Here is a 22,680-nt window from a genome sequence, read left to right on the forward strand (position 1 = left end):
CATGGAAAATATGATTCATAAATCTTTGAAAGACCAAGGGACTACACGCCAATCCAGTACTGTATATTCAAACTTTCCATGGTGACAATCTTGGATAATTAAATATTTGTGCCCCTCTTTCATGTCTATCAGATTGTCAGCCCCTCTGAGGTGCAGTTTGCCAAAAAATCCCATCTGCAGTGATTCTAATAAATGAGAAAGCAGCTGTCCATTAGATTAGGGAGTTCAGGATCTGGTAATCATAGTATACATATAGGGCCATCTTTTTTTTTTAATGACAAAAGATTGGAGGGGGCAGGAGTGGGGGCAGATAAGAATCTTCTATAAGTTCTTGTTGATAAATTCTCTTAGGTGAGCTAATTCTGAATTTGGCAGTGTTTATTGAGTTTGCACAACGTGGTAAACCAAACCCAAACAAACCACATTATCAGATTCTGTGTTGTATGAACCAGGTCAGAACAAATGCATTTAAGAGTTATGATAGGAAGAAATTAAAAGAGTGCTCAGCCTCCGAACACAGATGAGTAGAAATTACACCATGTGATTTTCTTCCAACCATGCAGCTGGAAAAGATCCAGGATATGATTGAAGAGAGAAGTATATAGAGGATGCTTTTATATATGCAGGGTAAAGTTCCTAATTTTCACTGATTCACTCATTAAAGGTAATCTTCATTTACATTGAAGGGTGGCTTTGGGAGTTACAGTGGGAAGACAGACCTGTTGTTGCATGTTTAGAGAAGCAAAATTCCAAGGAACAGACGACCTGTACTTTTTCAACTGATCTGATTAAATTGATTACTGTGCTTTATACTGCTCGCTCATCAATATGGCTGACTGCCTTTGGGGCAGTCCTGGTAGATGTGGCTATGGGGATTGTCCAGATGAGCTTCTATGCTTATTGAACATTTATTGTTGTGGCCAATTGTGTAGATCCAAGGCTCACAGTCACTGTTTTGCAATCCTCAAAATTAGGCCTTTTGCTCTCTTTTATGCTGAATTCCACATAGTTTCTTTAATGGCTTGAATATGGTCCTATGGAATGTCAACCTGTCAGGATTTTTTGTTTGTTTGTTCACTTGCTGAGTAGTACTGATTAGACGGAGTATTTCCTAAAAGGATTTAGAAAGTTAGGAAATTCAAACAAACCATCACCAGGTTTCTTCCCGAACCACAGGATGTGGTCCCAAGTTGGACCACACATGAGCTCTGCTTTAGGTTATTGTAATTCCCTGCCTGTCAACAAATTATGCTCTGTTTGCCAAGATTTGCAACAGTGCCCTACTGTTCATCAACACAAAGTGCTCTGGAGGATGGAATTCAATTTATACAGGTCGTAAGAGTCAGAAAGCTTGTGTTTTTGTAAACACAAGTGTGCGTGAATTGTCCGTGAACAAAGTTATAATGACTGCTAGGAGCTTTGCAGTTTGCTTGCTAGTTTTTGAAAAAGTAAATGAGAAAATATGAAGTATTTAATTTTTCAAGACTTTTAGGATGAAGTTATATCTGGCGACAGGATCCAGGTACACTATTAATTAACTACAGCTGAAATGCTGCATTTGCTGTTCAGTTTCTTTTGGTATAAGAAGCAGGTTTTAATACTGTAACATTTTCCTTACATTTTCTCTCCAAGTCAGTCATGCAGTTTCAGGTGAACCCATGCTCTGTTTTGTTTTAGGATGAGTTCACACATTGCACTAAGACTAAGGGATTTGCATGATTTTTGGTTTAGTGGGTTGGGTGAACCCAAGTTCATGTAATCAGCTATGGTTAAGCAAACAATTCCATCATCCGCCGTATGAACCTGGTCTACTAGTTATAGAACAATCTTGCCAAGCATGTCCCTGAATAGTTACGATTGTGCCACAGCCAAGTATACCATGTGCACATTGTAGGAGAGATTCAGGATGAGAAGCTAATTACACATATAATATGTCCGTTAATTGGCACTTGACTTCCAGGGTAGAGGAATCATAAAAAGAGAATTCAACATTTGGAATAGATTTTTAAGAAGGGAGGAGAAGATGTTGCTTTGTTCTTTTCTTTCTAATTACACGAACAGGTCCATGTGGTTTTCTTGGCAACCGTACAGAAGTGGAATGTCACTGCCTTTTTCCAGGATATTTATAGATATGTTCACTTCTCTATCTAGACTACCGCCCTAGGATTTCTGATCGATTCCCATCCAGTTCAAGTCTGCTTAGCTTTTTTATGATAGGATATAGGAGATGCCACCTGCTATGACAAATAAGCAATGCCCACATTCAAGTATGCATATCAGATTAATCCCCATGGACCCTGATCCACCCCTTCATAGGCATGTGCAAGTTTATGGTTCAAGGTATCTTGCAAACCCCTGCAGTTGTGTTAATTCCATAAACCAGGTATATTAACAATAAATAAGCATGCTCTGTGGACACATCTGTACATTAAACATACTGGTTGCATTTGCAGAACAAAATGGGCAAATGACATTTCAGTCCTAGCATGTTGTGTGAACCCAGCCATAATTCACATCAGCTGGATTCTCACATGGCATTAAGTCACAATATGGTTTGACTGAGTTTAACATAGTTCCATGTATGAATCTTCCCATTTCTAACTTAGTCAACAAACTCTAACTCGGCACTGATGTATTTGTATGCCTGTGCAAATAATTTGAAGAAGCAAAATGTCCCTCTGGATCTGCTTCTTCAGACATGAAGCGGCTGGATGCTTTGAGGCCATCCTGAAGTTTTCTGGCCACACCCAGACCTAAATAGTTTTTTTTCCCCCTCAGGAATTAGGGTGGGAAGGAAAGAGAAAAAGTATAAATCTTAGGGAATTGTTGTATAGTCTTATACAATTGCCTGCTTATAATTTGGAAAAAGGGAAAAACAACTGAGCCTTCCCCAGGATATGTCTTCATTTTCTTGGATTAGGATCAGTGTACAAACCATACCAGTTCCCCAGAGATTCAGCTGGTGATTAATCAGCAATTGGTATCTAAAGTGTGGCTAATTGCTTGTTGTTAAATAGGGAAATTTTGTTTGCTGAGCAAGAGCAGAGAGGAAGATAGCAAAGCATATCCTTAAATGCTTTCCCAGCTGGTGTGTTTCTACACCAGTAATCATGGGATAAAGGATAGCATGGGGTTTTTTGAATTGACTAAATTAGCCCTTCAGTGGGTTTAGCTTCAATCAGAAATTAATTTATGTAGTTCACCAGCTTATTCTGTATGAGAGGTTTCCTGCATCATAATATGAACATTGACTTTTTCTCCTGCTTGTTTGTTTAAGCTGGGTTCACATATCGCACTAAGCCACACATCTGCATCATTTGTTGAGTAAGATATAAATGGCTGGATTTGTGTCTGTCTGTCTGTCTGTCTAATCATATAGTTTATATGATCCACATACTCCATTAAGCCAGGCATGGGTAATCTGTGAGCTGTGTGTGATCAGACAGCAAAATAGTCAAACTTTGGTGTGCATTTTTTTGCTTCAAAGATAATAGGAGGCAAAGACTGCTGCTCCAGTTCCCACCCTTAGAATCCTTTCCCCCAAACTGAGAAAGAAAATAAGCTTATGTTTTTCACCCTCATCCCTTCTGCTCTCCTCAGCAGATAGATAGCCTCTTGCCACCCACCAGCAGGTCTGAAAGCTGCGTTGTACTCCGCTACCCACTTGGTATGTCTACTTAGTTTATAGATTAGTGCAGCATTTCTTAACCTCAGCAATGTTAAGATGTGTGGACTTCAACTCCCAGAATACCCCCAGCCAGCATGCTGCCTGGTGGAATTCTGGGAGTTGAAGTCCACACATCTTAAAGTTGCTGAGGTTGAAAGACACTGGAAGTGTGTCATGTTAACTCAGAAAATGGGTTAATTGAGAAAAACATAGTTAGGTTTTGCTGTGCCTAGTGTAAATGAAAAATATTTGCAACTCTTTTTTTTTCTCCTTTGTTTAAGGAAACATTTTCAGTGGCATCAGTAGCTGACTGGACAAAATGCTGTGATTCACCCAGCTGTGTCCAAAAGCTTTGTAGAATGATGTTAAGTATGTTTGAATGTATTAAGTAGTTTGGAAAACATATTTGCAGGTACTCATTTGTTGGAAATCCACTAATAACTATTCAGGACATTGTCAGTTAACACTGAAAAATACTTTTTAAAAAAAAATTAATTTCATCAAGAATAGGAGAAATGTTGATTCAGGCATTGTTTTTGTTGCAATTGTTGAGGCTAAATTAGATCTTTCTAATTAGATTATTCCCATTTTTCCCCTCAAAGAGTTTTGTACCTATTCATAGGATTACTCAGTCTCATGCTGGATATTATGGTTACCAGTTCTATAGATGGAAAATTCTGTCCATTCTTTAAATGCTTCAAATTTGAGCTTTATTGAACTTTCAACAGAATGTTTAGTCTGTGTTGAACTTGGATGGGAGTGAAACTGCCTTTCTTCTTTGTGGTTTTGGGATTGTGTGATTTTCACAAGTTAGGGAAAAGTCACTCATGTTTCAGCTGCTACTGCTGTTTTAAATTTCCCAGAATGCCCTGGGACACTATACCTTATAAAACAGTTATTCTGAAGAATTAAATTTAACAGCTGGGAATAATGCTGTGTGAGTTTTGTATGCATTCATTCTTGAAATTCACCTCTCAAAGTGGTAGAAATCAATATTTATTTTGTTTATGTATTTGTAAAGTTTATATCCTGATTTTTCCCCATGATCTTAAAATGGTGAACATTTTCTACCTTTCATTTTTCCCCACAGCAGCCATTTGAATAGATTGGTCTGGAAAGCAATAAAAGCCCAAAGTTAAGTAAACCTGTATTTAAGTTCAGAGGATGAACTTAAATCCCCTACAAATGCATCTGTGAAAAGCAGTATATTCATCCCTAAAGTAGTGCATAATAATATTAATCATCATAATAATAATTTATTGGCTCCCCAACTCCAGTGGACACTGGGTGGCATACAAAACCAGAAAAAAGACAAAAACAGCTAAAATCATAAAATCATACAGACAGCGTAGACTAAAATGATCCAATAAACAACAAAATCAACAAAACTAAACAGGGGTCTTAGATAAATAATAATATTAACCCCCAGGGCTGGGACCAAAGGCAGCTTTCCAGAACCCTAGGAGAGAGGGCGCCGTCCTTATCTCTGGGGGGGGGGGGATGCTAATCCAGAGGGTGGGGACTGCAGTGAAGAAGACATGCTTCCTAGGTCCCACAAGGTGACAGTGTTTAATGGAGGGGACCTGGAGCATACCCACTCTGCTGGAATGTACTGGGTGGGCAGCAACCACTGGACACAAGCAGTCCCTCAGATATCCAGGCCCTATGCCACACAGAGCTTTATATGTAATAAGCAGCACCTTGAATTGTACTTGGAAGCCGACTGGCAGCCAATGAAGCTTGTGTAGCAGTGGTAACACATGGGCACACCAAAAGGTGCCTGTTACTGCTCGCATCACTGCCTTTTGAACCAGCTGTGGCTTCCAGGTGGTCTTCAAAGGCAGCCCCATAATAATACCATTCCATCACTAGTTTGGGTGTCTTCTAGTTGCTGACAGAATCCCCGAAGTATCAAAGTTTCATCTTCTTACGCCAGGTCACCATAAGCTAGAGAGATAGAAAGAGAGCAAGAGAGAGAAAGAGATGCCAGGCATTCCACTGGCCCTAATAGCAGTTTGTTGTACACTTAAAAAAAATATCTGTTCAATTATGTGTGATTTTTGGAGACTGCCTGGACAAGTCCCTGCAGTTTTCTTGCCAAGGTTTTTTCATAAGTGGTTTGCCATTGCCTGTTTCCTAGGGCTGAGAGAGAGTGACTGGCCCAAGGTCACCCAGCTGGCTTTGTGCCTAAGGCAGGACTGGAACTCATGGTCTCCCAGTTTCTAGCGTGATGCCTTAACCACTGCACCAAACTGGCTCTTGTACACCTATCGGATAGTCTAACTATGTATTTCTATGTGCTGAAGAACTTGGTGTCAGTTTCACAACTTACTGTTAGAGGCACAACACAAGAGCAAGCCAAGCAGTATTTTCATTTACCTCCTCTTTCTTGTGTAACTGTTTTTTCTTTGCACAATTGCTCAAATTTAATATGGAGTAGCACAGTGATTACTACTGGCTTTATGTCATCATCAAAAGCTTTTGCAGGCCCATCGCAGAAGCCAGAGATTAGGGTTTTTCTAATAGTAATTTTATTAAAAATTATAATTGCAAAGGTAAAAACTAATACAAACTAAAAAAAAGAAAAAATAGAAGGTGCAGAAAAGATAAAAGATAGAAAAAAAAATAGAAAAGAAAGAAGCAAGTCCATTTTCAGACTTGTCAATCCAAAGGTTCCTAATAGCTAAAAAGCAATTAAAAAGCATTTTCTGAAAGTGATTAGAAAAGGAAGCATGCAAAGCTAGTGTCCTTAAAGGCACTGACCATGGTTTGAGCAAGATGGCTATTCCCTTGTCTCCCAGAGCAATAAACCCGCTAGAGACCGCTGTCTTGTGGTCTCCTCACAAGGAGCAAATGTCTGAAGCACTTGTGGGTGATCTCAAGTCCTCTCCTTGTCTGGAGAGGAATTACAAAGAGCCAGTCCACTCACCTGCTCTTCATTCCACCATGGTCATTTGCTCCATTTTTAGCAGAGCTGTCTTCAGTTTGCCGTTTCTTCCCGGAAGTTGTCCAAAAGGCAGAAGCCAGAGATTAGTAATGTGGACCATAAGTATTGTGCCATGTGTGACTCCCTCCAGCTGAAATAGTTAGTCTCAACTTATCTGAGACTATGTCAGGTTTGGTGAAGGCTTTAAAAGAAAGTAAAATATTTCTCTTGAAGGCAAACAATGATTTAAAAATTTTGTCCTATTACATCCAAAGTACAGGAGTAATGATCCTGTAGATGTTGTTGAGCCACAAACTTCAGCATCTCCAACTAGTTTGGATGATGGGGTAGGGATACTGGAAGTTGTAGTTCATCATTGTCTGGAGTTTCCCACCTCTGTGTGACAAGGTTATGAAATAGAATACCATCTTTTCTAATGCTGAAATATTTTTTTTGGCTGACAGGCTCTGTGGGAATGGGATGCTGATAATTTGTGAAGAAAGGCAAATGGAAAGAGAAAATTATTTCTCCTGGAAAATTATGGGTTTTCTTGTTCTCTCTTTCACTTCCTGTTCAGGGACTTGTGAAATATTTCAGAAAAATCAGGGCAATTGACACTTGAGGCCCATTCCTCTCTCTGGGAACTGGAAGGGTTTATACAATAATTTAGTACTTGCCAAGCACAATAACATGAGGCTTTGTTTGCATCGTGTTTTGAATCTAGGTATCAGACAGAATTGTATTTTCTCCCAAATAAAACCACAACAATCAGTGGATGAGGGAGAAAACTGAAAAATAACAATCATTTCTTCCTTCATTGCTGGGTTGAAAGGTCAGAAGAATACCAAATGTGTAAGGAACAGGAGAAGAAAGGTCTGAAGTCTTCCAAATTAAATATGCCTTATCTTTTTATAGTAATTTTATTAAAAATTACAGTTACAACAATGAAAACTAATACAAACTTGAAAAAGAAAAAATTGAAAGTAAAATAGAAAAGGAAGGAAAATAAGAATATAGTAAAGAAAAAGAAAAGAATTATATACAGTGACTTCCCCCTTCATCACAAGTATAAACAATTTTAGTAACTTATCACCTTCTCTTAAAATGAAACAATGATCTCTTCTTCCCATATATCATCTCTTATCTATAAACAAATCCTTAAAGCCTCATCATTTCAATCCTGATGTCAGCAAAAGTCCATTAAGGGTTACTAGAGATAACAACATACCTATTTTAACCTTGATCAAATAAACCAACTTTATATTCCTTCCTAACAATCTTGATCTTTAGTCTCTTCAAATAATATTGTAGAACTTGATTTCTTTTCATTTTTTCTTTGTCCCTTCTCACAAAATCCTTCAAAGCTTTAACAAGCCTGTTTTATAAATCCAATATAGGAAAATTATCCAGGTCACTCTCTTGGCTTGTTATTTGTCTATCCCTTTTAATTATTAAGGGATCTTAATAATCTTTTGTATGTCCGATATAGCCTCTTGTAGCCTGTCATTTTTAAATCCACTTTAAGATCAGTTTCAATCTTATCAGGTAAAACTTGTTCCTCTTCCATGGCATCTTTTAAACACGGTCTGTCTATAATGGCAGACACTCTTAAAGTTAACTTCTGGGTCCATTGTTCACAAATATCCTTCAATATGTCCAATGTTAAAAGTATTTTGCTCCATTTTTATTAGTAAGTAAAATTTAAGTGTTTAATTTAATTGTCTTCAGCAAAGGATCGTTACCTTGTCGTGGTGCTGGAGCTTGAGCACCTCAATGATGCCATGAGCTAAGCCGTGAAGGGCCACCCAAGACGGGAAGGTCATGACAGAGAGGTCAGACTAAATGCGATCCCTGGGGAAGGTAATGGCAACCCACCTCAGTATTCTTGCCGTGAAAACTAAATGGATCAGTACAACCAGAGATATGTCGGTATACCATCGGAAGATGAGACCCCCAGGTCAGAAGATGGTCAAAATGCTACTGGGGAGGAACAGAGGATGAGTTCAACTAGCCCCAGACGTGATGACGCAGCTAGCTCAAAGCCGAAAGGACGGCTAGCGGCCGACGGTGCTGGTGGTGAACGGCGAATCCGATGTTCTAAGGATCAACACACCATTGGAACCTGGAATGTAAGATCTATGAGCCAGGGCAAATTGGATGTGGTTATTGGTGAGATGTCAAGATTAAAGATAGACATTCTGGGCGTCAGTGAACTGAAATGGACTGGAATGGGCCACTTCACATCAAATGACCACCAGATCTACTACTGCGGACAAGAGGACCACAGAAGAAATGGAGTAGCCTTCATAATTAATAGTAAAGTGGCTAAAGCAGTGCTTGGATACAACCCAAAAAACGACAGAATGATCTCAATTCGAATTCAGGGCAAGCCATCTAACATCACAGTGATCCAAATATACGCCCCAACCACAAATGCTGAAGAAGCTGAAGTAGAGCAGTTCTATGGGGATCTGCAGCACCTACTGGACAACACGCCTAAAAGAGATGTTATTTTCATCACAGGAGACTGGAATGCTAAGGTGGGCAGTCAAATGACACCTCGAATTACAGGTAAGTATGGCCTGGGAGAACAAAACGAAGCAGGACACAGGCTGATAGAATTTTGCCAAGACAATTCACTCTGCATAACAAACACTCTCTTCCAACAACCTAAGAGACGGCTTTATACATGGACTTCACCAGATGGACAACACCGAAATCAGATTGATTACATCCTTTGCAGCCAAAGGTGGCGGACATCTGTACAGTCGGTAAAAACAAGGCCTGGAGCTGACTGTAATTCAGATCATGAACTTCTTCTTGCACAATTTAGGATCAGACTAAAGAGATTAGGGAAGACCCACAGATCAGCTAGATATGAGCTCACTAATATTCCTAAGGAATATGCAGTGGAGGTGAAGAATCGATTTAAGGGACTGGATTTAGTAGATAGGGTCCCGGAAGAACTCTGGACAGAAGTTGGCAGCATTGTTCAGGAGGCGGCAACAAAATACATCCCAAAGAAAGAGAAAACCAAGAAGGCAAAATGGCTGTCTGCTTCGACACTAGAAGTAGCCCAAGAAAGAAGGAAAGCAAAAGGCAACAGTGATAGGGGGAGATATGCCCAATTAAATGCAAAATTCCAGAGGTTAGCCAGAAGAGATAAGGAATTATTTTTAAACAAGCAATGCGTGGAAGTGGAAGAAGACAATAGAATAGGAAGGACAAGAGACCTCTTCCAGAAAATTAGAAATATTGGAGGTAAATTCCAGGCAAAAATGGGTATGATCAAAAACAAAGATGGCAAGGACCTAACAGAAGAAGAAGAGATCAAGAAAAGGTGGCAAGAATATACAGAAAACCTGTATAGGAAGGATAACAATATCGGGGATAGCTTTGACGGTGTGGTCGGTGAGCTAGAGCCAGACATCCTGAAGAGTGAGGTTGAGTGGGCCTTAAGAAGCATTGCTAATAACAAGGCAACAGGAGATGACGGCATCCCAGCTGAACTGTTCAAAATCTTGCAAGATGATGCTGTCAAGGTAATGCATGCTATATGCCAGCAAATCTGGAAAACACAAGAATGGCCATCAGACTGGAAAAAATCAACTTATATCCCCATACCAAAAAAGGGAAACACTAAAGAATGTTCAAACTATCGAACAGTGGCACTCATTTCACATGCCAGTAAGGTAATGCTCAAGATCCTGCAAGGTAGACTTCAGCAGTTCATGGAGCGAGAATTGCCAGATGTACAAGCTGGGTTTAGAAAAGGCAGAGGAACTAGAGACCAAATTGCCAATATCCGCTGGATAATGGAAAAAGCCAGGGAGTTTCAGAAAAACATCTATTTCTGTTTTATTGACTATTCTAAAGCCTTTGACTGTGTGGACCATAACAAATTGTGGCAAGTTCTTAGTGGTATGGGGATACCAAGTCATCTTGTATGCCTCCTGAAGAATCTGTATAACAACCAAGTAGCAACAGTAAGAACAGACCACGGAACAACAGACTGGTTTAAGATTGGGAAAGGAGTACGGCAGGGCTGTATACTCTCACCCTACCTATTCAACTTGTATGCAGAACACATCATGCGACAAGCTGGCCTTGAGGAATCCAAGGCTGGAGTTAAAATCGCTGGAAGAAACATTAACAATCTCAGATATGCAGATGATACCACTTTGATGGCTGAAAGCAAAGAGGAACTGAGGAGCCTTATGGTGAAGGTGAAAGAAGAAAGTGCAAAAGCTGGTTTGCAGCTAAACCTCAAAAAAACCAAGATTATGGCAACCAGCTTGATTGATAACTGGCAAATAGAGGGAGAAAATGTAGAAGCAGTGAAAGACTTTGTATTCCTAGGTGCAAAGATTACTGCAGATGCTGACTGCAGTCAGGAAATCAGAAGACGCTTAATCCTTGGAAGAAGAGCAATGACAAATCTCGATAAAATAGTTAAGAGCAGAGACATCACACTGACAACAAAGGCCCGCATAGTTAAAGCAATGGTGTTCCCTGTAGTAACATATGGGTGCGAGAGCTGGACCATAAGGAAGGCTGAGCGAAGGAAGATCGATGCTTTTGAACTGTGGTGTTGGAGGAAAATTCTGAGAGTGCCTTGGACTGCAAGAAGATCCAACCAGTCCATCCTCCAGGAAATAAAGCCAGACTGCTCACTTGAGGGAATGATATTAAAGGCAAAACTGAAATACTTTGGCCACATAATGAGAAGACAGGACACCCTGGAGAAGATGCTGATGCTAGGGAGAGTGGAAGGCAAAAGGAAGAGGGGCCGACCAAGGGCAAGATGGATGAATGATATTCTAGAGGTGACGGACTCGTCCCTGGGGGAGCTGGTGGTGTTGACGACCGACAGGAAGCTCTGGCGTGGGCTGGTCCATGAAGTCACGAAGAGTCGGAAGCGACTAAACGAATAAACAACAACAAAAATTTAATTGTAATTTTTAGTTCCTTCTGTTTCTCTGTAGTGTCCAACCTTCAAAGTCTCATCCTATCATGTTTTTTTTAAAAAGAATTCAAAACAAAAGCATTTTGCAATGGGAAGGATTCTTATAATTAATTCCAAAATCTTATTTCAAATTTATCTGGACCCTTAGTCCATTTTTAACTTTCTAAAATCAATGTTTTAATAACCCTTTTGTTGTTTATTCCAAAAAATAATTTTTTGAGTCCTTCAACTTGTATTTAAAACTTCTTTTGCTAAGGATTGAAGGAAACTCACCTGGTGCTGTAAAACCTGTCTATCCAAAGGTTCCTAATATCTGAAAAGCAATTAAGAAGCCATTTCTGAAAGTGATTTAAAAAGGAAGCATGCAAACCCAAGTGTCCTTAAAGGCGCTGGCTATGGTTTGAGCAAGATGGCTATTCCCTTGTCTCCCAGAGCTCTAAACCCACTGGAGACTGCTGTCTTGTGGTCTCCTCACAAGGAGCAACTGTCTGAAGCACTTGTGGGTGACCTCAAGTCCTCTCCTTGTCTGGAGAGGAATTACAACGAGATGGTCTACTCACTGGCTCTTAATTCCACTGCAAGCTTTTCTCAGAGCTGTCTTCAATCTGCCATTTCATCCCTGGAACCTTAAATATGCCATATCAAAGCCTGAAAAGATATGGTGTCTCCTTCATTGACAGAAGAGGAAATGAAGGATGTGAAATGGCAGATTATCTGTTACTTCAGGTCTGACTCAAAAGGAAGGTACTTTTTGGGAGTGGGAACCAGAGAATTAAATATGCTACCTCCAGGCTGTTGTAGCTTATACATCTGATTCAGAGGGCTTCCACTGGATTGAACATTTTTCCAAACCCCTATTTTTGAGACTTATAGCTGGTGGTGTGTCAGGGGGAGTGGTTGGTGATAGATTGCTTATCTTGACAACAGTTGTTTTTTTTAATGGCTGTTGTGTCAGAATCCCCACTACCCCCATTCTATCACCAGAGAGGTACCTTGTATTTGCATACTTAGAAATAAGTCCTTAGGAATTCTTTCAAAATTAGTCCCAGAATACTGTTGTAGCCTCATATTAATGTTTATATGGGTGTGCTTCTGACTTAGATGTATGCTTAACAGTAGTATTTTTTAAAATAGTAATTGTCAAAAACAAAAATAAAGTGTTCATTGAAATCCTGCCACAAAAGGACATTGATTTCAATGGAAGAGATATGGCCATTTAATTAATTCTCCTTTTTAAATCAACATGCCTCAGAAGTCCACATTTTTGTTACAGATATCAGTAAATATAGAAAACAACTGGGGAACTGAGATACCAGGGCAAAGACCCACTAAGATAACTTAGCTTTGATTGATGACATGGATGGCCAGTCTAAAATTGAAGAGCTGACAGTTTGTGGAACTCCTGGAGAAGACGAGGGTTTTTTTAATTTTGAAGAATGACATTGTAGCCTATGTGGATTCTATAAGCATATTTGGGAATACAGTTGATGCTAGAGGCTGGCAATTTTTTGCAGCAAGCCAACTTTCCATTCCAAATTTTAATTAAATGGATCTTGAAAAACAAGAGTCAGGAAGAATAAGGAACTTGCTGGTGACCAAGGGAGATGGTCTTGGGCACATTAGTGCCAATTTGCACAATATTACCTACTTTTTGGCAGTCCTATAAACCTATATTTTCTTTCTACATCTGTTTGTCCAATCAGGGGAAAGCTGCAAGCAACATTTTATGGATTTGTAACTTTTGTTTCCAAAGGATATTGAAACCATCAAACACTCAAAAGATTACAGTGGTACATAATATAGTACTTTTATTTCTGACAAAAATAATCCCACCCACTCTTATTTTCTGCAGCTATATCTGCAATCTGGACCATTATAAAAGGAAATCATCTAAAGCCTGAATATATATTAAGCAGACAATTGAAGATCTTTAGTTAAGGTATGCATTATCTCAGAGATACTAGTTGAAAACAGATACTGAATTGGATCCAGGTCAATTTTGAGCAATCTATTCTCCAACCCATCATGTTTAGACTTCTCTTTGTTCTATTTTATAAACAGAGAGCAATGCATATTACCTACAATTGCTTATAGAATCATAAGAACCATAGGGTTGGAAGGGACCTTCCATGCTTTTAGTCCAACCCCCTTGCCCAGGGCAGGAATCCTTTGATCATCCCAGGCAAAAGATTATCCAACCTTTGCTTGAAAAATCTCCAGTGATGGAACACCCATGACGCCAAGACGTAGGCTGCTCCATTGCTTACGACCTCTCATGATCAGAAATTCGTCCTTATTTTGAGTTTGTATCTGTCTCTGTAAAACTTCCACCCACTGGTTCTTGTCCTATCCTTGGGTCCTTTGGAAAATAAATCTATACCCTTTGCCTTCATGTACTGGAAGTCTTTTCTTCTTTAAGTTAAATGTACCAGTTCTCTTAACTGTTCTTCATAGGATTTAGACTCCAAGTCCTTCACCATCCTTTTTGCTCTTCTCTGCACTTCATTCAGTCCTCAGCATCCTTGCTCTATTATGGTGACCAAAGCAGGACATAGTATTGCAGGAGCAATCTGACTAGTGCAGCATAGAGCAGAACTATCACTTCCTGTGATCTTGTCTCTGTTGATGCAGCCCAAGATTGCATTGGTTCGTTTAGCAGCTGCAGCACACTACTGGCCATGCTCAATCTGTAGTATATTAGGACACCCAGATCCTTCTCACAAATACAACTGCTGAGCCAGGTACCACCTATCTTGTAGCTATACATCAGACTTTTTCCTACATATGCTTCTCACCACTGAACTGGTTTTTGCTGGAAAAGGCCCAATGTTCAAATCCATCAAGATCATTTTGAATCTGGAGCCTGTCTTCTGAGGTTTTGGCAATCCCTCCTGGCTTTGTGCCATCTGCAAATTTGCAGAGCATCCCTTCTATTTCCTCATCTAAGTCATTTATACAAATGAGGAAGAGGACTGGGCTCAGGACAGAAACCTGAGGTACCCCACTGTGTACCTCTCTTCATATAGGCATAGCTCTATTAAGGACCACACATTGGGTACAGCATGGCCAACTCTGAATCCATTTGGCAATGACACCCTCCATCCACATGTTCCATTTTATCAAGGAGGAGGCTATGGTCAGTTTTATTAAATGTCTTACTGAAGTCTAGGTATACTACATCCACAACATTCCCTTGATCTATTAATCTGGTCACTTTGTCAAAAAAAGCAATAAGATTTATCTGGCATTATCTGTTTTTAAAACGATGCACATATTAACAAAACCATTAAAATAAATAGCAATTAACATATTTTCTAGTATGCTTGAATTCTGTGGAAATAACATTTTGTTTTATAACAAAATTATAAATCAATATGATAATTTTAATTTAATTTCTAAAATTATGCAGACTTTGATACAGGGGGAGTGTTAGATGCCTTCTTTTATTAGCCACAGAAAGAATCCTGGCCATAACAAAGTATGTTAGGAAGACTGTAGAATTTAGAAGAAGGTGTTTTCTTCAAATCTAGGGATGCTATTTAAAGAGTTGCAGTAGAATATGATCCCAGTTAATAGGCATTTGAGCAGAGTTTAGGATGTGAAGAAATACTTCCCTGTCCTCAGGGAGACAAATCTGCTCTAGCAGTTGCTGGGCATCTATTAAAAAAAAAACTCCACAGGCAGCTTTTGTAGGGGAGAAAATCAGGGTTCCTTCTCTTAAAGATTCATTTTCTGCAAACTGAATTCCTTCAAGACTGCTGATTCCCGGCATCTTGTTTCTCAGTAGCCCTGCAGGTATTCCTCAGCTGAGTTCAAGGTGAGAGAGGATTATGTCAATCAGAACCTTTGGGAATAAATCTATTGTTCATGGAACAATAGAAACTATTTGAAAACAAACTCCTTATTTTTTAATTAGAAATGGGAAAGAACCTATTTAGGATGGTGGTGCACATGTTCTGGTACTCACTTCTGTGGGAGGTATGCTTTCCTTCCTTCACTATAGCCTTATACCTCTTAAATCCATAAGACCATATTCCGATGTCCTTATCTAGCTGCCGACACAACACGAAGTAAGCCTTTAGTAAGAGGTCCACTGCTTTTTTCTTTTTTCTTGCACTTTTTACTCCTTCTTTATCTGCTTTTTCTTTAAGTTTAGTTTGTATTAGGTTTTACTATTATAAATTTCTTTGTGGAAAGGAACCAGAACATGGGGGTGTGCGTAGAACAGAATAGTCTGGAAGAGTATGGCTGATAAGCTAGCAATTTTTATTCTATAAATCAGTTTACTGCAGGAGCTGGCAGATTTTATTTATATTTTATAGTTTTCTAGCCGAAAAGCAAGGCAGCATAAAAAAAATTACAATATAATTGTAATAAAACACAACCAATGTTAAAAACAAGTTGAAACATTTCAAAAGCTAGCACCACACTCATGTTAATTTGAACAGTTTAAGGCCAGGAGCAAAATAAAACTTTAAAAAGTTAGCATCTTAATGAGAAGCAGCTCAAACTGAAGTCCTTATTAAGAGCCTGCAGTGAAGGAAGGCAACATAGGACATATTCCCCAATTTAGTTTATATAATCTAGGGCAGTGTTTCTCAACCTCAGCAACTTGAAGATGTGTGGTTATAAACCTTTGCATTTTACAGCTTCAGGAGAGAACTATATAACAATTTCTGTAAATTAGTTCTTTCTCTGGGGGATTCGGACAAATCCTTAATGTGCATATCCAAACTCTACCTAGTGTGGCCGTGGATAACTTGCACACTACATTCTAGTCTGGAGGAAAATATCACAAGTTACATACCAGCAGCTAATGACTGATCCCATAACTGGAGGAATCAAAAAGATCTCCATCAGGATAGATTGTGTCTGTAATCTGAAAGTCGGGTTGCCTTCTTTCTCATGCATTTTCATCTCCTTGTAATTTTTTTAAAAATCCATTCAGTTGTGTCTGATTCTTGGAGACTGCCTGGACAAGTCCCTGCAGTTTCCTTGGCAAGGTTTTTCGGAAGTAGTTTGCCATTGCCTCCTTTCTATGGCTGAGGGCGAGTGACTGGCCCAAGGTCACCCAGCTGGCTTTGTGCCTAAGGCAGGACTAGAATTCATGGTCTCCCGGTTTCTAGCCTGGTGCCTTAACCATTACACCAAACTGGCTCTCTCTTTGTAATATACATGCTTGCTTGACAACACAAACATAGAATCTATCAGAATTCCTCCTTGAGTAAATTCTTAAAGCTTCTCCTTTTGGGCTGTCCTGGTTTACAGAGAAGGTAATAAAATGTTTTTTTCTCCCCCACACCCTCTCTTTTCTATGCCTCATTTAGGCAACAAGAGCTGCATTAACCCAACACTGTGAAAATCTGGGTGACTCGCTGGGCAAAGAGAATGATATTGCCTTGATTATAGATGGCCAGACTCTGAAGTATGCCCTTTCCTTTGAAGTGAGGCAGTCCTTCTTGGACCTAGCACTGTCCTGCAAGGCTGTCATTTGTTGCAGGTAAGAAAGCGACAACATCTTTATGCTGGAAATGCATGCAACAGGAAAATGTAGATTTCAAGCTTGTGGAATCTACTTTGTGTTTCACTGGGGCCCTTGGATTCACCAGGTGCAGAAGACTTCATGATGAAAGGGTGTGATGCCCCTGAGCAGCTGCTAAGTGCAGGAATTTGTTTTCTGTACCAATACTATTCACCTAAAAATCAAGCCTAACTCCCCAGTGTTCTTCATTTCAGTGGCCTATTTTAGGGAAGGGAAAAAGTTAATACAGTATTTGGTGGAGCTATTATTAAGCAGTCAGAATGCAGGCATCAGTGTCTGTCTAGTGCCAATTTGCCAGTAGATCCCAAAATCCCTTTTGACTACTCCTGGTGTCTAGCACAGTAAATTCTACTTTACAGTAACTTCTGATGGTTTAGCTCTGGAGAGGCTTGACACAAATTCTTACTGCTTCAGGTTAACTAACCAAACCAAGATATATTTTGTATCTTGTAAGTTCTACTGTGATGTGCATAAAGCATTAAGGGAACCCTACCTGTAGGCTTGTATCTGAAAAGAACTCCATTTGGAATATCTTGCCAACAGGGAAGTATATTTCATATTGGGATACTTCTTTTATCTGGAAGTTGGATTGTAGTGACATGGTCAGCAAAGTACAGCTTAGTGGCCTATTGCAGGAATAGCACAGTGGAGTGAGATAGGCAAGGCAGACAAGAACCAAAGCTAAGAGCAGCAGTATTACATGCAGCTAGACTGTTGAAATATAAGCAGGAGTTGTCTAACTGTAATTCTGGCACAGAACATAAAGGACTGAGTTGACCCAGAAGAGCAATGCAGTGTTCTGCACTGTATTCTTTTATTGCAATTGTGAAAGCTGCCCAAGAAGTGTGTGATATTAAAAGCAGGTATATAGATGCAGAGAACCAGTTTGATGTAGTGGTTAAGTGGTTCCCAGGCTAGAAATGGGAGACTGTCAGTTCTAGTTCTGCCTTAGGCACAAAGACATCTGGGTGACCTTGGGCCAGTGTCTCAGCAAGAAGGAGGAAGATGAGGAGGTGAAGAAGAGGAGGGGGGGAGAAGAAGAAGAGGAGGAGAAGGAGAAGAGGAGGAAAAGGAGAAGGAGAAGGAGGAGATGATAGCAAACCACTTCTGCAGTCTCTCTCAGCAAGGAGGAGGAGGAAGAGGAGAAGAAGAGGAGGAAGAAGAAGAAGAGGAAGCGGAAGTGGAGGAAGAAAAGAGAAGGAGAAGGAGGAGATGATAGCAAACCACTTCCGAAATCTTGCCAGGAGTCAACATTGACTAAGGTGCATAAACATACGCACAAAAAGTTGTAAGCAATCATTCTTCCTGTTAGCAACAGGCAGTCAAGGGGCTTGAGATAGGTCAGAATTCAGTAGCTACAACTTATTGATACAAGGTCTTCCTTTATCTTTTAAGAGAAATTTCTACAATAATGTTTCCCAGGTTGAAGAGGGTAGCTGTACACACATGACTGAGCTTAAGTCCACTGTATTCAGTGGATATACTTTTGAGTGTGTGTGTATGTGTGTGTATGTATGTATGTATCTATGTATGTATAGGATTACAATTGTTAGCCTAACTGTTACTGTAAGACTCCTTTAGGAGGTGGCCAGAATCAATATTTAATTTAAACATGGCAGCTTTCTGCACTGTAAAAAGTATATTTAGATGTATTACAAACGTAAGGACAATATTAGCATTGATTGTTAAAATAAATAATATAGCCTTACTTTTGCTATTTAACACTTGAAATCAAATCAATATATCAAGGGAGATCGTCACATATGGGACATGTTGTGGTTCTTCTTTGGTTTTGTGCATCATTTTCTGAATGCCATTCATATGACCTTGAAGTAATATTCTTGTCGCTTTATTCACCTTCAGTTATTATTTGTTCAACGATTGTTCCCTGAAATATAGCAGCTTTAAGACTGCACTGACAGTTTGGCAAATATTTGAAAGACTTATTCATATTGGTCAGCTTCTTAGTGCCGATATAAAACGGTATTCTTGGGGAGAGCTATGACATGTCTGTATTGTGAACCCTAGCTACTTGCTTATTTTTAACTAACCTTGTTGATGTAGATAATGGATAGAAGATCAATGTATCTGGTGATGTACCTCTCTTTTCCTGCAAACCAGGCCCAAATTTATTGCGCTTTCGTTTTTAAAGATTCCTCTGGAGAGCCAGCATCAACAGTACTTTATGCCTAAAGCCAAAGAAATGAATATACCATATATCTTAAGTATATTTAAAATTACGTTGAATGGCAAATGCATCTGAAGTGCCCCTGTGGAAATGAAAAGCTAACTCCAAATTTATGCCCCATTCAATCCTATGAATGCATGCTATTTTATATTGACAGTTGTAAACCATAGTCGGTCTAGATTTGATAAAATATTGTGGCATCAGGTTAAGAAATAAAGATGGACCCCAATTGTACCCTCTTTCCCCAGTCCCATTAATACCTCCACTATTTAATTTGAAATTTCCTCTTCCCGGTGGCAGTTCTGTTTTAGCTGTCTTCCTCTGTGGCTTTACAGTGCACTGTCTTATTTGACATGCAGAAGTATGATTAAAGCAGCCCAGAGTGGGATAAAAAATGTTTTCCTTTCTCTGCAAGCACCTGGCAAGTGAAAGGAATGTTTCTGTAAAGCCATATAGGCCGTTAAAGGCATTCTTTGGTCTCCCTGGAGAAACTCTACTCCACTTTCTTTTATTTCCCCTTTTCAACCTCTGAAATTACATCATGTCTTTCCTTTCTCCTTTGAATCATTTTACTGTATCAATATTTTATTGCACTCTTTAACATTGTTCTGTGGGGTGTTTGGAGCCTTTGTAGGTTTTTGTTTGTTTTTACTTTTAAATTTTTATTTTAAAATGCACTAATAATTAAAACTGGCCACCACATATGGAAAGAGGATGACTAATGCTGGCAAATTCTTGGCAGTAGAAGGGAATTATAAGCAATCAGCCATGCTGTCAGTCAGGTAACTAAGACTTTGGAGATGGGAATTGGTTTGAGTGTATAGACTGCCCTGACAATATCTAAAGAAAGTAGCCACAGTCCAGAATTTTAAGATCCTTTTTCTCCAATGTTGCAAGAAGTACACTGAACCAATACTGCAGTGAAATGTATTTTCAATACGGGAGAAAGCCAAGGCACTAATGTGTTGGAGTATACTCATTTAAATCAGGATATCCATAACTCTGGGAATTGTGGCAATTGAAGGCACAGAGTTGGAAAAAGCTGATTTAATGAACGTGTGAGGTTGTCACCAGATAGGTGTCCTTTATGGCTCATGTGAAAATAATTTTTATAATTATAATTTATTGCAGTCTTAGACCAGTACAAAGATAGTGTTCTGTAAAATGTACATAGCCTTTCTTAAAATGATAACAACATAGGATAAAATAGGAAAATAAAAATTAAAATAAAATTAAAATACATTTATAGACTAACTACTCTATAAGTGCAATCTAAGATATTAGATTGCAATCTTATTTTGCCTATACTAAATAAGACTATAGACATTAAGAATACATTAAATATATAATGTAAAACATGAGTATCTAAAATTACCACTATGTTATATATATAAGAAGAAAATTTAAATGATTTAATAATTTTTATATAAAGTGCCAGTGCCAGTGGAAGTGGAGGCTGTATCTGCCTTTTCTTAGCCAATCTTCTTCTGCTTTTGTTCTGTTTTTGAATGATCTTAATTTTATACTTAACTTATTCTGCCAGAGATGTTGTTTTGTATGCAGGGGCCACAGTATGGAATCAAGAGGAAAGCAGCCTTGCGGTGTCACACTGTAAGCTTACTCTTTTTGTATGTGCATCACATCTGTGAAAAGGTCAGAGTCTGTGGTATGACAGTGCAATACTGCCTTTGTCCTTTGATAGAAAGGATGGATCCTACAGATGCCTCTGAACTCCATAGTTGAATCTGTGATCTCTTGCATACAAAACAGGAGGCTGTAAGAGCTTCCAGGTCACCAGAGTACCTGCCACCTAATGTAGCCTCAAGCATTCCTGTCGTGGTTATGTGGGAAGCTGTGATTGGATATCTTTATTGGAACTGAGCATTATACTATAATTTGTCCTGTGAGGTTAAAAAATAGGCAGTAACAATGCAAACAAGAGAGCAGCCTTCCTGCCACTCCTGCCACCACGCAGAAGAAACCTCTATAATCTAGCTTGCAAAATAAGTCTCTGCAATCTTATCCTAAAATATTTATGCTCAGGCCTACTTTGACCAGCTCCCACCTGGTTACTGGGATTTTGTTTAGATTGTCTTTTCATTTATAAATTTCATCAGTAAATACTGAGAATGCCACCATCCACATAGTGACTTGTTGATTTTCATTATAAAAGGTGCTCCCCTTCTGGCCTCTGACTTAAATTACAATATATTTCTGATTAAGAATATGCAAACTTGAGAATAACATTAATTGGTCCCAAAGAAAATTATGTATGTGTTCTATTTTCCCATATATAGTCCTTTGACTTTCCCTCCCTGCCCCCATCTATCAGCTATTGAATTATCAATGCTTATTATCCAGTTTTACCTCTGACGATTCATGACAGCCCAATGCTCATCTCCTGACTTTGAAAACCATCAGGGAAAGATCGTTCTGGCAGCTTTCATGTGTGCATGTAATTGAAGGTGGAGGAAGGATTGGGAAAGCAGTCAGGTCTGCTACATCCAGAAAGTTTCCCTTGCTGACCACTGGAGAGGGCCCTTTAAATGGAATGTCATTGATTTTTTTCTCCCATGGATTCCTCATACAAGTTCCTCCTTGGGGATGCGTATAAAACATGTTGCAACCCTAATTTACTATGCCTGAGATGGCAAATTTCTCTCCCTTCCTTCTTCCTCCCCCCCCCCCCCTCAAATCACACTGGGTTTTTCATTTGGAGGTTTATGACTAGTGATTTCTGAGTGTTATTATCCTTGTCATCTGCAACACTTTGCAGAATCAGCAAGAAAGCCTAGTTAGTTACCACAGGATGCTCTGGTTTCTGTTCATTCTTGTTAATCAGCTCCCTGAACAAAAGAGAGATCTTTAGCATATCAGGACACAATAGCAAATGTGTTTAAAGCAGAGAGGGACAACTCTTTCCAGATGAAGAACAGCATTTTGCTAGGGGCCACAGTCCACAATGGGTAGAACAATCAAGACAAAGACATGGTGCAGCCAGGACAAAAGTCAATTTTGATTAAATTTAAACTAATGTACACCAAATCATTAATTATATGAAATATGAGTAGTCCCCATGTGTTAAATAATTTCCCCTTTTGCAATGTTAAACTTTGCCACACAGGAGCAAATTCTAAGGACCTCAACTCGCAGAATTCCCCAGCCAGATGGCTGGGGAATTCTGTGAGTTGAAGTCCACACATCACAAAGTCGCCAAGGTTGAGAAACAGGGCTGTTCTAAGGGCTTTCATAGGTCCGAGACCTCAGATCATGCCCCATTTTTGCTGGGTAAGAAAAAAATCCCAGTCAATTATCTGATAATAGAACTCTTCGTGATGAGAGCCGTATCAAAATGGCATTTGCTTTCTAATAATTAAATTATTATTTGTAG

The 22,680-nt window shown here is 39.2% G+C and overlaps 1 protein-coding gene across 1 annotated transcript in view; it reads left to right on the forward strand.

Annotated features, from left to right (window-relative positions):
* The window catches only part of ATP8A2 (ATPase phospholipid transporting 8A2), a 337,944-nt gene that overhangs the window by 116,643 nt on the left and 198,621 nt on the right, over window positions 1-22,680 (forward strand). Inside the window, exon 24 of the mRNA XM_063305756.1 lies at window positions 16,887-17,059. Within this exon, the coding sequence (XP_063161826.1) occupies window positions 16,887-17,059 (173 nt within the window). The remainder of the gene's footprint in view (window positions 1-16,886; window positions 17,060-22,680) is intronic.

The sequence above is a fragment of the Candoia aspera genome, chromosome 5 (genome assembly GCF_035149785.1).
Source record: "Candoia aspera isolate rCanAsp1 chromosome 5, rCanAsp1.hap2, whole genome shotgun sequence".
In the NCBI taxonomy this organism is placed as follows: domain Eukaryota; kingdom Metazoa; phylum Chordata; class Lepidosauria; order Squamata; family Boidae; genus Candoia; species Candoia aspera.